General features: G+C 37.6%; 1 protein-coding gene across 5 annotated transcripts in view; it reads left to right on the top strand.

The window, feature by feature from the left end:
- LOC135475943 (F-actin-uncapping protein LRRC16A-like) overlaps positions 1 to 14,589 on the top strand; it is a 65,518-nt gene that overhangs the window by 10,140 nt on the left and 40,789 nt on the right. For all 5 annotated transcript variants that reach the window (XM_064755913.1, XM_064755909.1, XM_064755914.1 and 2 more), the window contains exons 3-8: positions 7,921 to 7,971; positions 9,095 to 9,154; positions 9,690 to 9,817; positions 10,884 to 11,052; positions 11,642 to 11,715; positions 13,403 to 13,478. In XM_064755913.1, coding sequence (XP_064611983.1) covers positions 7,921 to 7,971; positions 9,095 to 9,154; positions 9,690 to 9,817; positions 10,884 to 11,052; positions 11,642 to 11,715; positions 13,403 to 13,478 — 558 coding nt within the window. The remainder of the gene's footprint in view (positions 1 to 7,920; positions 7,972 to 9,094; positions 9,155 to 9,689; positions 9,818 to 10,883; positions 11,053 to 11,641; positions 11,716 to 13,402; positions 13,479 to 14,589) is intronic.

Raw genomic sequence — 14,589 nt, forward strand, 5'->3', positions numbered from 1 at the left:
GATTGGTGTTTTATGCCATGCTCAAGAATATTTCACATATACAACAGCAGCCAGCATTATGGTGGGAGGAAAGTGGGGGAGCCTGGGATAACCCATGACCATCCGTAGGTTGCTGCCCATGTAATAGCCCTAGAGGGTGAGAGGAAAGCACACAGAGAAATCAGTAGCAACTTCCACATGTACATCCATATGTCTGGAATGGAGGTAGATGTACCCGATACACTGGTAGTACATGCACCATACACTCGCACTTGCAGGGCATGTTCTCCTGGCGGAGAAGACAACTGCATGGCATTTCCAGGTTCTAATTTCCAGGGCAAAGTCATGTTTGTGAGATGAACTGTCACACAAAATTTCTTGGCTGGATAAAAATCCTGATTGATAATTTTCCCAAGAAACAGTGTTGTTATATTAACTAGTGAAATAAACAGGAATGTGGCCAGTGGCGATCAGTTGACCTGTGCCAGTGTATGCTCCCATGAGATAGCTTGGTGAATGTCCCCTCAGATGTACTGACCATGTTTTATAATAGATCACCCACAGAATTTATACTGTCTGTGTTTGTTGAGACTAGGGCAAAAAAGACATGGATATGTAACTGTTGGAATTCTAATAGCATGCAAAGTCGCCCATTTACTTGTAGATAGATCAAGTACATGTAAACAGTGGTTAACTTGTCTGTCATAAAAATAACACCATTATAGCAATGATCATGGTTGTGTGTATTATTGTACTGTCATGGGCTTGTGCATTCATGGGTTTGTGTATTGTTGCATTATCATGGGCTTGTGCCTTTAGGGTTGTATGTGTTATTGTACTGTCATGGGCGTTTACCTTCAGCAGTTTGTGTATTATTGCACTGTCATGGGCATGTGCCTTAGTGTGCTGCCATGTGCTTATACCATCATGGTTTTGTGTATTGTTGTATATACTTGTAGATGTATACAATATTGTGTATTATTATATGCAGATGGGCTTGTACCATCATGATTTTGTGTATTATTGTATACACATGAGCTTATACCTTCATGATTCTGTGTATTATTTTATACACATGAGCTTATACCTTCGTGGTTCTGTGTAGTATTGTATACACATGAGCTTATACCTTCATGACTCTGTGTAGAATTGTATACACATGGGTTTGAACAATTACATTCATGGTTATGTGTAATATTGTATATACATGGGCTTGCTTATTTATTTGATTGGTGTTTTATGCAGTACTCAAGAATATTACACTCGTGGAAATTCCAAGACCATCCGCATGTTGCTGAAAGACCCTCTCATGCATGCCTGGAGAGGAAGCTGGCATGAACTGAACTTGAACTCATAGCAACCACATTGGTAAGAAGCTCTTGGGTCATTGTGCCGCGTAGGCATGCTATCTACCTTGGCCACGGAGGCCCTTGACAAGGTGTTATGAATGATTGTAAGCTGTGAATGTAAGACTTATTTCTATAGTAATATCTAGTACAAATGTTCTAGGTGACCTTCGTCGTCATATGACTGAAAAATTGTTGAGTACCACATTAAACCCCAAGCACTCACTCACTCACTCGCTCTAGGTGACCTGTTTTCTCCCCTTTATTGTTTGGGTATTTTCAGGCTACATGATGTGGGAACGAACAGCTCCTGGATGTACATTACGCACTGCAGGGTGTCTAGACTGGTACATGTGACTGTAAGAGGAGGCCTGACCCCGAAGAACACACCTGACTCAATCTGTACACTGTACAATTAGTCATGATGTGTATGCTCAGTGACTGAGTACATGTCGGAGGCTGTATGGTCAAATCCAGCTGTTGCTGAATAGGCTACAGCTTTATATCAAAATGGTTGTCAGTAGCTGGCAAAGGAGGTGGCTTACACTGTGCACTCTCCTTTCCTCCACCTATCATCCTGGCAACCATCATACTTGTATACACTGTAGTAAGTGTATAAAATTCTTGAGAATTGTGTTAAAACACCAAAATCAAAAAACACCATCAGATAGATTCATTATAAACTGAAAAAGCTAGGGAAGGAGGAAATGTGGATTTGTATACGTTACGCTTCAGTATAGAAATTACGTTATTGTGTCATATCATGATACATACAGATAAGCTAAACTGATATGTATGCACAGATTATAAATATCCTAGTATTATCCACTAACTCTTGGGTGTGTGAACGCCCTGTCTACTGCCGACAATCTTGTCTTGTATTTAAAAGACCATGAGCAGCTGTATCAATATGCGGTATTCTATCGTACGGTGTTTATTTTTAGGCCATATGTCTGTTGTTACTTCCTGATTGAGGGTCTAGGTATTTCTTTATAGATACATAAGTGTGTATGTGTATGAACATGTATGATATGCTCTGCCCAGTTTCCTCCCATGGCATAAGTGAAATATTCCAGAGTTCGGTGTAAAACACCACTTAAATAAATTAATAAACCTGTATGCTGTGTGTGTGGAAGTAGCTACATGTATAGAATTACAGTGGCTGGACAGTTCCTTATGTAGGCTGATACAGTAGTGGGAAGTACCAGTAGTGTCTTATAGTTCATGTACACTGTGGCAATCTACATTCGCAAGTTCAGGTCTTTACCTGAGCCACTGTGTGGCTATTCTTACCTGCACTTTGAATACTTCAGCAACCTTCATTATCTTCAATCTGTCTGCAAATAGTTCCTTGAGTGGATTTTATCAGTTCATTGTTGCTGTTGTGCATCAGATGTAGAAATTTACACTTTACATTTATTCCTATCATTGTCTTAATTTTTTTTTCCCATTATTAGAGAATTTGTCATGTTTCTCCAAGAGTTGGATTTGAGCCTTGGTAAGGTCCCATACAGTTACTGTAGTGAGAGTCACTGAGACACTGATTGGTTAGGGTCAAACCTATTGGTTATATGAGTGCATACAAGTACATGTATATAGGATGTGATCAGATGGCTCAAAATCGTCCTTGCAAAGGTAGGAGTGAGCAATACATGTAGACTACACAGCTGGAGCAGGTTCTCTGCATGGTTACTATTCGGGCTGGCTGTTATAACTGTGATCTTCTGGAAAGCTCCCTAATCATTCATCATAGAGACCACAGGTTCAAATCCAACTCTTCCAAGTTTGAGCATTACATCAAGAGGTTTTTGACATACATATAGGAGGGGGCCTTCGTGGCTCAGTTGGTTAGCGCATTAGGGCAGCGTAATGACCCAGGAGTCTCTCACCAATGCGGTTGCTCTGAGTTCAAGTCCAGCTCATGCTGGCTTCTTCTCCGGCCGTACGTGGGAAGGTCTGTCAACAACCTGTGTATGGTCGTGGGTTTCCCGTGGGCTCTGCCCGGTTTCCGCCCACCATACTGCTGGCCGCCGTCGTATAAGTGAAATATTCTTGAGCACGGCGTAAAACATCAATCAAATACATAAATAAATAAACATACGTATAGGTTTATGCATGGTGTACCTCGGTTCATCTACCTGTACACCTGATGGCAGTCATTTGTGAAAAATTTCTGAGCATGACATTAAACACCAGTCAAAATAAATAAATACATGTACTGGTAGCTAAAAGGTCTTAAACATAAGCAAGAAACGATGAATAAGTTTTAAAGCAAACATAAAGTCAGCCACTAAAGCGGAATTTATTAATAAAGTAGTATTCTAGAGATGTTTTAAAAATATTTAAGAAATTCTACACAGCTTATCAACAAAAAGCAAAAAATCATCAGTACCTAGCCACTGATTTGGTGACGCCGCTTTGCAATGTTATAGCTATCTAGAGTGAGGTCACAAAACCTAGCAGCTCTCCCATACCATCGGGGTTAAACAATGTGACAATGAGAAAATACAAAAACGCCTGATACCCAATCAAAAAGTCTTTGATGTTAAAGTCACAATATAGTTTTCTTCTTCTCTCGAGGCGGTTTTCTTGCCAGTTTACCCTGGTAAGTTAATGCTGACTCCTGCCCAACATGTACACATTGTGACACAGGCAGCCCTTTTCAGTTCTCTGCTCATAAATGTGTGGTTCAAAATGCATCAGTTTAACACTTAAACTAACTGTAAAATGCAGTTTATTACATCAATATTTGTTCATGCGCTATAAGAAACCACACTGACAATCGAGAGCTAATAGGTTTTTTGATGTGACAGCCAATTATCATGTGATGCATTCAGCGCTAGTGATTGGCCAAGTTCAAAAAGGCTTCTACAACATGGCTACTCGGAGTGAATTGTTCATCAGTGTCACATCCCCAGTGTTGAACTTCATTTTCTCTGGCTTGAAAACTTTATTGAGTTTTTTACATATTTTTCTGTGATAACTGTGTCCTGTATCATATGTTCTATGTATATATAGTGGGAGACTTCACCTTAAGCATTAATGTGTTTTCATATTATACCGTCATGGTTGTAAATCCACGTATCTAAGAGTGAGTGAGTGAGTGCTTGGGGTTTAACGTCGTACTTAGCGATTTTTCAGTCATATGATGACAAAGGAATCTTTAGAATGCATGTAATGTACCTCCTTGTCACAGGACAGATTTCCACTGCTCTTTTAACTAGTGCTGCTTACCGAAGGTAAGTAAGCCGACCAGACCGAGCCAGTCGTTGCACTATCCCCTTCATGCTGAACACCAAGCAAGGAAGCTGGAACATCCTCTTTTAAAGTCTTAGGTCTGACTCAACCCAGGATTGACCCTGGATCTACCGCTTCCGAAGCAGATGCTTTACCAACTGTGCTAGCGGGGCCGGTCACGTATCTAAGATGGAAGAACTGGAAGAACTGGAATAATGCTGGTATCAAATGAGTTTTTCCGAAGAAAAAAAAAAAATGAATTAGGAAGTAATTTTCCTGCTTATGGAGTGTGGAATGTTTTCCTTTGTGCCTTACTGTGGGATAGGCTACATGTGCTACACTGTATCTCGCCGAAAATCTCGGGTACGGCTAAATTACTAATTTTGCCTGATTGGGAGAGTTTTTGATCTGTAGAAATACAAAGGTTTGCTGGAAAGTGGCGTGATCTTTACTGGTCATGATGGTATGACTTTCAGTGTCAAAAGGCATATTTTGTTTGCCTTAAGTTTAAAGATGCATTTTTTCATGCAAATTATGACGGTCAGTTTATTATTTTGGCCCTGTAGCTTGACTGAATAATGTCATTTGTAGTTTCTCCTGGATCACATTGGCTTTAATTTAGCTGAAGTTGTTTTTTTCTCTTGCTGGTAACATTTGTCGTATGTGGATTGTGGTTAAAGTTTCAAAGATATCTAATTAAGAAAATAATTAAAGCTAAAACTTGGTGAATGCTTTCTGTTTTGTGGTAGTTTTTTCTGGAATGTTTCAGTAGACTGTCCTAAAGCCATTAATCTAGAGCTTTATACACATGTAGACATATAATCATTATAAAGGTCGAGAAGTGTTCTTCAGTCACCGTAGAAACCAGGTGGAAATATTAAAATGATGTATTAAACGCATACCCTATGGAACATAGCTGCATGTAACACCACAGCTCAGAAACATTTACTACAAAAAACACTATTTAAAAACCTATATGAAGTGAAGTGTGCTCAAAAAAAACTAATCTTTGGCAGTTTCAGTATAATTTTCCTGATGTTACATGATAATACATGCATTCCTTCTGTGACAATGAATCAGGCAGCTGTGATGTTGAGTTATGCTGGAAGGACGTCATGCTAGTACGACATCATTTTGTGGCTACACATCAGTGATGGGTGACATCGAGGTCTCTTGCATGATGTCACACCAGGCAAGATTGGAAATGACAGAAAAACTTTTGTTTCCTTATTATCTTCCAAAATTTACAACAGCAGTTGACAACAATGGATTTTTTTTTTTTACAATTTAGGAAGGTAATTTAGACTATCTTCATTCTTATCATTGAACTCTACTCTTAAGATATTTGGAGTCTTGAAACTGGTGTAACTCTTTAGAGTATGCCTGTTTTGACAAGTTCTTTATAAACTAGCCATATTTAGACAGCAGTAAAATGTTGGTGTTTGTGGATAGCCTGATCTGTGGTGGAGGTCCAAGCAACTTTTTTGACCATTGTCCATCCTCTACAGTGTACAAGGAAACTTGCAGCTACATGTACATGTAGGTACTGCAGATCTTGTAACAGTGCATGTTCATGCAGCTCTCCACAGCTCACTTGCTTCATAATAGACTTTCTAGGTGCAGTAGCCACATTTCCAGTGTTTTAACTTAAGGGGGAGAAGTTTTTAAGGCCAGTGCTTTGATGGGGCTAGTGTTTGATCGTGTTTTCTGAGCACTTGGCATGTGCATGTGGCCACAGCATACTGTGTCCCTTGTCGTACTTGTCAGGGAGGATTAGTGGGCAGGTAAGGAGCGATGTTTGCCGGGATACAGGCTGACATGCAGGTAAATCCTCACCGCTATTTGCTTGCTTTCTCTTATTTTGTGGCTTTACCCTAATACAGCTGATCATTCATAGGAGTGCATGGTTATAGGAACAGAGTCTGTCCCTGTGATTAGATCATTCCTATAATCTTTGTTAGACTTCATGACAGCTGACAGCAAGTCTACCTGGTGGAATTATTCAGGTAAATCTTTTCCATAATAAGTATCCATGTGTAATCACTTACATGTACAGGTGCTGCTACATTTCCTATAGTGCATCTACACTGCAGCACTGTACACGTGCAAGCATGTGGTTTGAACCATTGTAGTTAGTATGGGTTTTTTTTAGACATTTACAGTTGTCTTGGTAACTGAGTGTGTTTTTATGCGACAGATTCCAGGTGAATGTAGACTGGATCGAGGATTTCCACCTTAGAATATATGGTGAAACTGTGAATTGATTTGCAGGAAATAGTATTTGTCGAAAATTTGGAAATTAGACATATTAAACTAGTTTTGTTTTTCTCATTAAATGAAATGTATGGAAATTCCTTGTGAAGAAGGGATAATTTATTGTTTTTGGATATACATGTACATGAAGATATAATTGACAAAGAGCACTGTAGATGTACCTGTATAAGTGACAAGCTGCAGATACAGTGAAATGCTTGAAAACCCTTGCATTGTAATTAAACGACAGGTCGTATGTGATACGTGTTTAGTTAGGAGACTCCCGTAACAGAATCTGTTACGGGCTATGCACAGTATAATAATGTTTCATGGTTGTGCCTTTGTGCATGGCAACATTAAATACCTCCTAGTGCACTGCCTGAAATATGGTATACTTAATATGTTCATTATGTACCCTAATTCTTCAGCCTTTTCACATATCAAAATTCAGTGCAATTTATGCACACTATTAAGTTGATTTTGGAGACAAAACTACATTGCAGGGTGTTCAAAAAGGGCAAGCAGCAGGCTTCAGACAGCTGTCTACAGCAACCGCGTAGCCGCTTACTTTGAATATTTTTACTATTTCAGTCAGTAGTAATTGTGACATTTTTACTTTCAATTCAGCCGCCTACTTTTGAACTCTGACCTCCTTTTTCAATTTTAAATGAAAACCCTGCATTGAGTGGATTGGCCAATTTCAGGGCTTCACTCAGTGTTGACTAGGTCTAATTATTCAACACAGAATAATACGTTCCGAATATGCTTGAATGAACACCTTACGGACATGGGAAAAAGTTGATTACATTATTCAGTGAATTAGTGTTGCTGTAGTATGTGGGTTTGTGTATGTGGCAGACCCCTCGATGTTTGCTGTATTCAAACTTCACATCAGGACGTATGATCATCATGTACATGGCTAAGTAATTGAACAAATGATTATGACTTAACGCCGCATCAGCAATATTCAAGTAATTGGTAGTGAGAAAGTTAACCTCATCAATTAAAGCTGTAAAAGGGAAAATAGAGTATCATTATCATTATCATTAACTATGGATTTCAAAGAAAACAACATTAACTCTGTCTTTTCCCCCATCTCTTTTAGGCTTTTGCTGCTTGTCGCCTTTTTGTGCTGTCAGCCAAAGTTCCCACAAAAGTAAGTACATATAGAGGGTGTTTTGAATAAGGCTTATTATGGTGTGATCAGTGTATGATCATCAGTTACAGTTAAATCGGAAAATTGCATTACATCTACATGTACAAATGTCTTTTTACCCCAGTTCTTCTCATTTTGGGGGCACCTGGTCAGCTCTTTGTAGCCAATATATACATGTATTTGTAGGTATATTTTTTTCCCCTTTTTTTCACATTGTTAGTCAATCTAATGAACAACATAATCATATCTTTACTTTCCAAAAAACTGGAAGAGAAATGTAATTCTTTGCTTTCAGCACTACTAATACCTGTGCTAAACATTGGAAGATCTAGGGTAATGTGAATTGTGTACACCAGTCATTTTCCGATATGATAGTTATCTGTGTATGCTACATTGTGTTCTGTGTTATTTGGGGTCATGTTAATGATACATGTGCATGCACCAGTGTAGGTAGGCACTCAGCTGGGAAAATTACATGGTCAGGGTCATTGATTTCTGTTGAACAAAAATATACTACCCTTATTTTATGCCGCAAAAGAAGAACACTTTATCATGAAAGCATCATTGACATGAATGTGTTGGTTAAATGTATGTACAGTATGTCAGTGGCTGTGAGTTCAAGTCCAGCTCATGCTGGCTTCCTCTCCGGTCATATGAGGGCAACTAGCTGATGGTGATGGGTTTCCTCAAGTCTGATTTTATCTCACCATAATGGTGGCCAACGTGGTATAGGTGAAACATTCTTGAGTACATTATAATCAGATATTTCAAAACGGTGCAGTCTTTCTTGTTTGTTAATACTCTCACAAAACGCCCTGATTATGCATTCTGTTTGTCCTGAGTCAGTTGCAAAAAAGTCAAAAGGACATTCAACCATATAAACTGACAACCATTGTGTAAGTGAACCATAGCATTAAACAAATTAGATAAACAGTTAGATGAACAAATCAATTGTCAATACTCATACTTTTTTCATTCTTATACATTTACATGTATTTATATTGTTCTTAAACATATTGAGAGAAACATTTTATTGCATATTCCGTATTTTGAGTGCACTTGAATGTGATGAGATTCATGATGTTGTACTTCATTTTGAGTGGTGAATGTATCTTGTTGACAGGTAGATTTCAGCGTCCATTATCTGGATATTCAAGCAATTGAGAGCAGAAGATTAAACCAGGTATGTTTATGTATGAAATGTAGCAAAATTTTTAATTTTCTAATTATTGAACTTGGCCAACCAATCACTGTGTCATATTGTACCAAATTGACATTATAATCGCATAGGTTTTGTCAACTTAATTATGCCTAACCTGGTAATAATCCTTGTGAGTAAATACTGACACTGACAGTCATTGGCTGTTTATAGAGTAAAATATCCTGCAGAAATACTTGTATATGATGGTGCGTATTTATTTTTGTGGTTTTTTTTTTAGACTTTTCATACAACGCTTGAAAGGTGAAAAGGATGGTGGTGGTGGCAGATTTAAAACTTATTAAATATTTGAAATAAAGACTAATACTTTGTAGCCTATTACTACAAGTTTGAAGACATAACCAATTAATGACATAAAACTCAATGACATGACAAAGTGAGGAGCCGTGGTTTCCTCCAGGCCAGGTGAAAATTTTATATGTTACAGAGTTAACCATCATTGAAATAAACACAGAAATGCCACCAGATGATGATCGCAGAAATGTTGTTGTGGTTGCAGCTTTCTCTTTCTGTTGGAGACAAGACTCATGTATTTTGTTCCCTGGAGACGGACACAGAAGAGATCAATCACATGATCATCCATATCGGGACGTCGCTGAAACAAATCTTTCCATCATTCCCTTTAGAGTGAGTCATGAGACATATCACGTGACCTACTCCTTACAGCACAATTGTTACTCGTTACACATGCTTTACATCACTTCCACCACTAGACAAGCTTGACCTTTGAAGCCTGTACGACGCACGTAGGCTTCTTCAGACTTAGCCTCATGCAGAATTATTTAATGAGCACACAACCGTAAAATTGTTTCACTTGTTAGTTAGAATCCTTTTTGCATACATTAGATAAGAAGAATGCATATGTATCTAGAAATAATTAAAGGTTGAAACAAAGTTTTTGTGTTTTCTGACTTTACTTCCTTAATCAGTGACCTAGATGTTGTTCAAGATTTCTGTACAAAATTTGCTCATGGTGGCAGTGATGTAAAGCGAACACATGCGTTGTAAGGAGTACATATCCTAATAACTTTGTTATAAGCTTTGTTGTTTACAACCATCAGGAAAAGAAACAAGTGCTTTCACTGTGACTTGGGTATTACATAGTTATATTTCATATTCTAACAGTATAATTCAGATGGTGTGCTTTGGAAAGAGGAGTTATCTCCCCCTCGTTTCTAAACCGCTGTTATGGGATGAAACCTATTTAAAAACGCAGTTAACTGTGTTCCAGAAGGAAAGTTTCAATCCCAAAAAATGATAACAAACCTTGTGAACAAATCTATACTTTTATCAAGAAACTTTAGTAAAATGCTTATTGTCGTCTTGAAAATGAACTTGTCATACTCAAGGCATTTATTGTTAGAAGATTTTTGTATGCTATGCTTTTTTACTGTTATGTCTGAGTGGGCCCTTATCACAGATTTATAAATTTTTCAGTATCACTTAGGCAAAAATTGTGAATTGAAGTTGTGCAGTTTCTCTGAATTTCAGACCTTGATTTCATTATTTGTGATCTCTTTAAGGGTCAGATGATGGTTTGATACATTCTTCTATGTCTTTACATGCACATGTGAAATCATGATTTGATGAACTCCTCTGTCTCTGATCTGTCCTCCAAGTCTCAGATTATCAGCTGTTTTTTGTCTGCATTTGATACTTTATTCTGCATTTGATACTTCATCTGCATTTACAGACGACTTATCAAGCGCATTGAGGTGACTCCTCAGGAGCGCCTCAAGGTGATGTATGACATGATGAAGGGCATAGAGAAGAAGGATGTGGGGCCCTGTGGGGGGTTCTCTCATATGTATGCCTGTATGTGTGATTACCACCTACTGCCTTACAGGGAGGAAGTTGCATGGGTGAGTGACTTTTGTCTGCTACGCCAGTACTTAATAGCGATATCAGGATTGTCATTCTTACAATGTAAAGCCTTCAAGTTTTGCAAAACTGTTGTCTTCAGTCTGTCTTATGCTATTCAACAAAGATGTGGCAACTTTTGTTTAGAAATTTTAGAACATAGAAATTAAACTTATGCATTTGAAGTGATAATATCTATTTTATTTGTTTACCGTGTAATATTTTTTGAATTAATACATTTATTTATTTATTTGATTGGTGCTTATTAAATGCCATACTGAAGAATTTTTGCGACTTTTGGGTCTGTAATAGTAAGTTTGGTAGCAAGTATACTCAGATACTAGTGTAATTTTATTTCAGATTTATCATTCCTAAGCTTATGTGGCATCATTGTTTTTGATTACACATGAAGGACGTGGATACAACATACCTGTCCCAGTGTTAAACTATATCATTCATAAGCGTGTGTGGCATCATTGTTTTTCATTGCATGTAAAGGAAATGCATGTTACATACCTGTCTCAGTGTTTAATTTATCAATTTATCATTTTTAAGCTCATGTGGTAACACTGATTTTGATTACATGTGAAGGATGTGGATACAATATACCTGTCCCAGGATTCTAAAGAGTTGTGTCTGAAGGACTTTGACCACTTAGAAGGGAGGTAAGAACTTTGGACCAAGATCATTGCATGCTACAGTACTTTGATTCGAGTATAATGTCTGTGGCATTACTCTAATTCTTCAACTTTTTCACATGTTTGCAAGGTGTTTACTCAGGCATTTTTAAAGGCATTATTCTGTACAGACTGATAAAATTATTCTTTTTGTTAAGCTGTGAAATTGGCCAATCCAACTATTGTAGTTTGTCTCCAAAGTCGAGTTAAAATTGTGCTTAAATTGCTCTCAAAATTGCTCTTTTTATAAAGGTTGAGGAATTAGGGTATTTAGCTTTGACCATGGCAAGTTTTTGTCAACTCAGTGTCTACTTGGCTGTGTGCGTAGCATAACTACAAGCTGACTTCTGTACCTGGGATGGGAGAGTGACTTCCTCGAGAGGATGCTGGAGAAAACAGTGTGATCAGTAGTTGGTTCAGGGTTCAGTACATTGCCAGAGAGTTGGTGTTTTGTTCATGACAGCATAAAGTAGTATGAACAGGTTTAATCATTTCTGTACTGATGTTGTGTTCATGACAGCATAAAGTAGTATGAACAGGTTTAATCATTTCTGTGCTGGTGTTGTGTTCATGACAGCATAAAGTAGTATGAACAGGTTTAATCATTTCTGTGCTGGTGTTGTGTTCATGACAGCATAAAGTAGTATGAACAGGTTTAATCATTTCTGTGCTGGTGTTGTGTTCATGACAGCATAAAGTAGTATGAACAGGTTTAATCATTTCTGTACTGATGTTGTGTTCATGACAGCATAAAGTAGTATGAACAGGATTAATCATTTCTGTACTGATGTTGTGTTCATGACAGCATAAAGTAGTATGAACAGGTTTAATCATTTCTGTGCTGGTGTTGTGTTCATGACAGCATAAAGTAGTATGAACAGGTTTAATCATTTCTGTACTGATGTTGTGTTCATGACAGCATAAAGTAGTATGAACAGGATTAATCATTTCTGTACTGATGTTGTGTTCATGACAGCATAAAGTAGTATGAACAGGTTTAATCATTTCTGTACTGATGTTGTGTTCATGACAGCCTAAAGTAGTAGGAACAGGTTTAATCATTTCTGTACTGGTGTTGTGTTCATGACAGCATAAAGCGTACTGATGTTGTGTTCATGACAGCATAAAGCGCAGTATCCCGCATGTGATACCTATAATAGAAATCCATTCTGAACATTTGTTTTCATGCTTATCACTACTGCTGCAAATTTACATGATCCATGCTGACTTCACAGTAATGTATACTATTACAAAAAAGTAGTGCCTGGCACAAGTTGTATAAATGTGACTGAATAAGGTATGTACAGTTTGACAATTCACAACATTTCTTGACAATCGTCATTAAAACACATAATTACCATGCAGGCGAGGTGCTTGACATATACACGAATCTGCTTCAGGTGCTTTTCAAAACAAGTATTCAAACATTATTTGTATTTGACTGATTAAAACAAGTCTAACTCTTGATGTTATATTGTACATTCCCCTAATTGGTTGTCTTGGTGTTATATAGATAAACTGTTTTTATTGGGTAGCTGTGGCTCATTTTAATGTGTAGATTATTCCATATTAATGGCTCTTATGACTTTATACTAGTTGTTTTTGTCCTAATGTATTAGCTGTGTGTTGTGATCTTGTCACTGATGGATTAACTGTCCGCCTGGTCATGTTTCAGAGACCTTGTCCCTGTGATCTCTGCTCTAGAACACAATTCCTGGTTCACCAAACTAAACATCAACAATGTGAAGCTGGTAAGTCCATTGCCTTGTCTTGTGTCCAGTTGTTTCCTTATTGTGCTCAGGTGTAGAGCAACCTGTTAAGTGGATAAAACATATGTCACTGTGGTAAGCTATTCTCTGCCTCCTTCTAGAATTAGATGTTTGAATGTGGTTTTACATCTTGGTACATATTATGCCCTCTTCTTTTATAACTTGAAAAGAGCATACCACAGTTTGTCAGCACAACTGAAAAGGCAGATAAGTAATGCTGGTGATGCTTTAGCTGGAATTTCACCTTTTAAAATCATGTTAATATTTGTAGTGAATGCATTAGGGAAGAATTTTGGGTTATTTTTATTTTTACAACAACAATTATTATCTCCCAGATGGTATTTTAGGCAAAACAAATCCTGAATTCCTCCACATCTATTTTTTTCTATGCTTACAACTGCAAGCTTGTTGAGTCATTAACTGGTAATCACGTTGATGTAAATTGCAAATGTCACAATAATGCTGTGTGTCATAATTATGTCTAAAACATGCTCAGATTACGACTTTAAATCCAACCCTCTTTTGGCTGTGACTTCAGCTCAGTTACATGGTAAAGACTGGGAGATTACTCCCGGCACCCAAAAACCTGACTGCCATTACATCAGTGGCAGAAATTCTGAGCACAGCTTTAAAAACCAATCAAATAAGTAAATAAAATCGGTGTGACAGCAGTGTGGCCAGTAGCTTTTTCTCCTTGTATGTACCAGCTTAATTTCCCATGCCTTACAATGCTAAGGCATAGGTAAAGTGAGTTATTCTCTCTTCTCATATACTTAACTATCTAACATACATGTACTTGTACATGAGTTCAACTTTATAAAAAATGTGTACACACAAGAATGTTAAAATAGATCAGAAATGGTAGATCAGAAGGTGGGTGAAAATAAGCAGATAATATGGTTGCATGGAGGGAAAAACATCTGATTACAGGAGTGGACCTAAGCAGAACTCTCAGAATGGGGACAAATGACTTTGTTATGGATGAAATTCTTTGTAAAATACGGCACATACTTACAAAATGGAAAACAGCCAACTACTGTCTTTCTTTTCGCTTCCTTCATTAGCAACTTTCTTTTCAAACTTCAGAGTATTA

The sequence above is a fragment of the Liolophura sinensis genome, chromosome 9 (assembly GCF_032854445.1).
Source record: "Liolophura sinensis isolate JHLJ2023 chromosome 9, CUHK_Ljap_v2, whole genome shotgun sequence".
Lineage (NCBI taxonomy): Eukaryota > Metazoa > Mollusca > Polyplacophora > Chitonida > Chitonidae > Liolophura > Liolophura sinensis.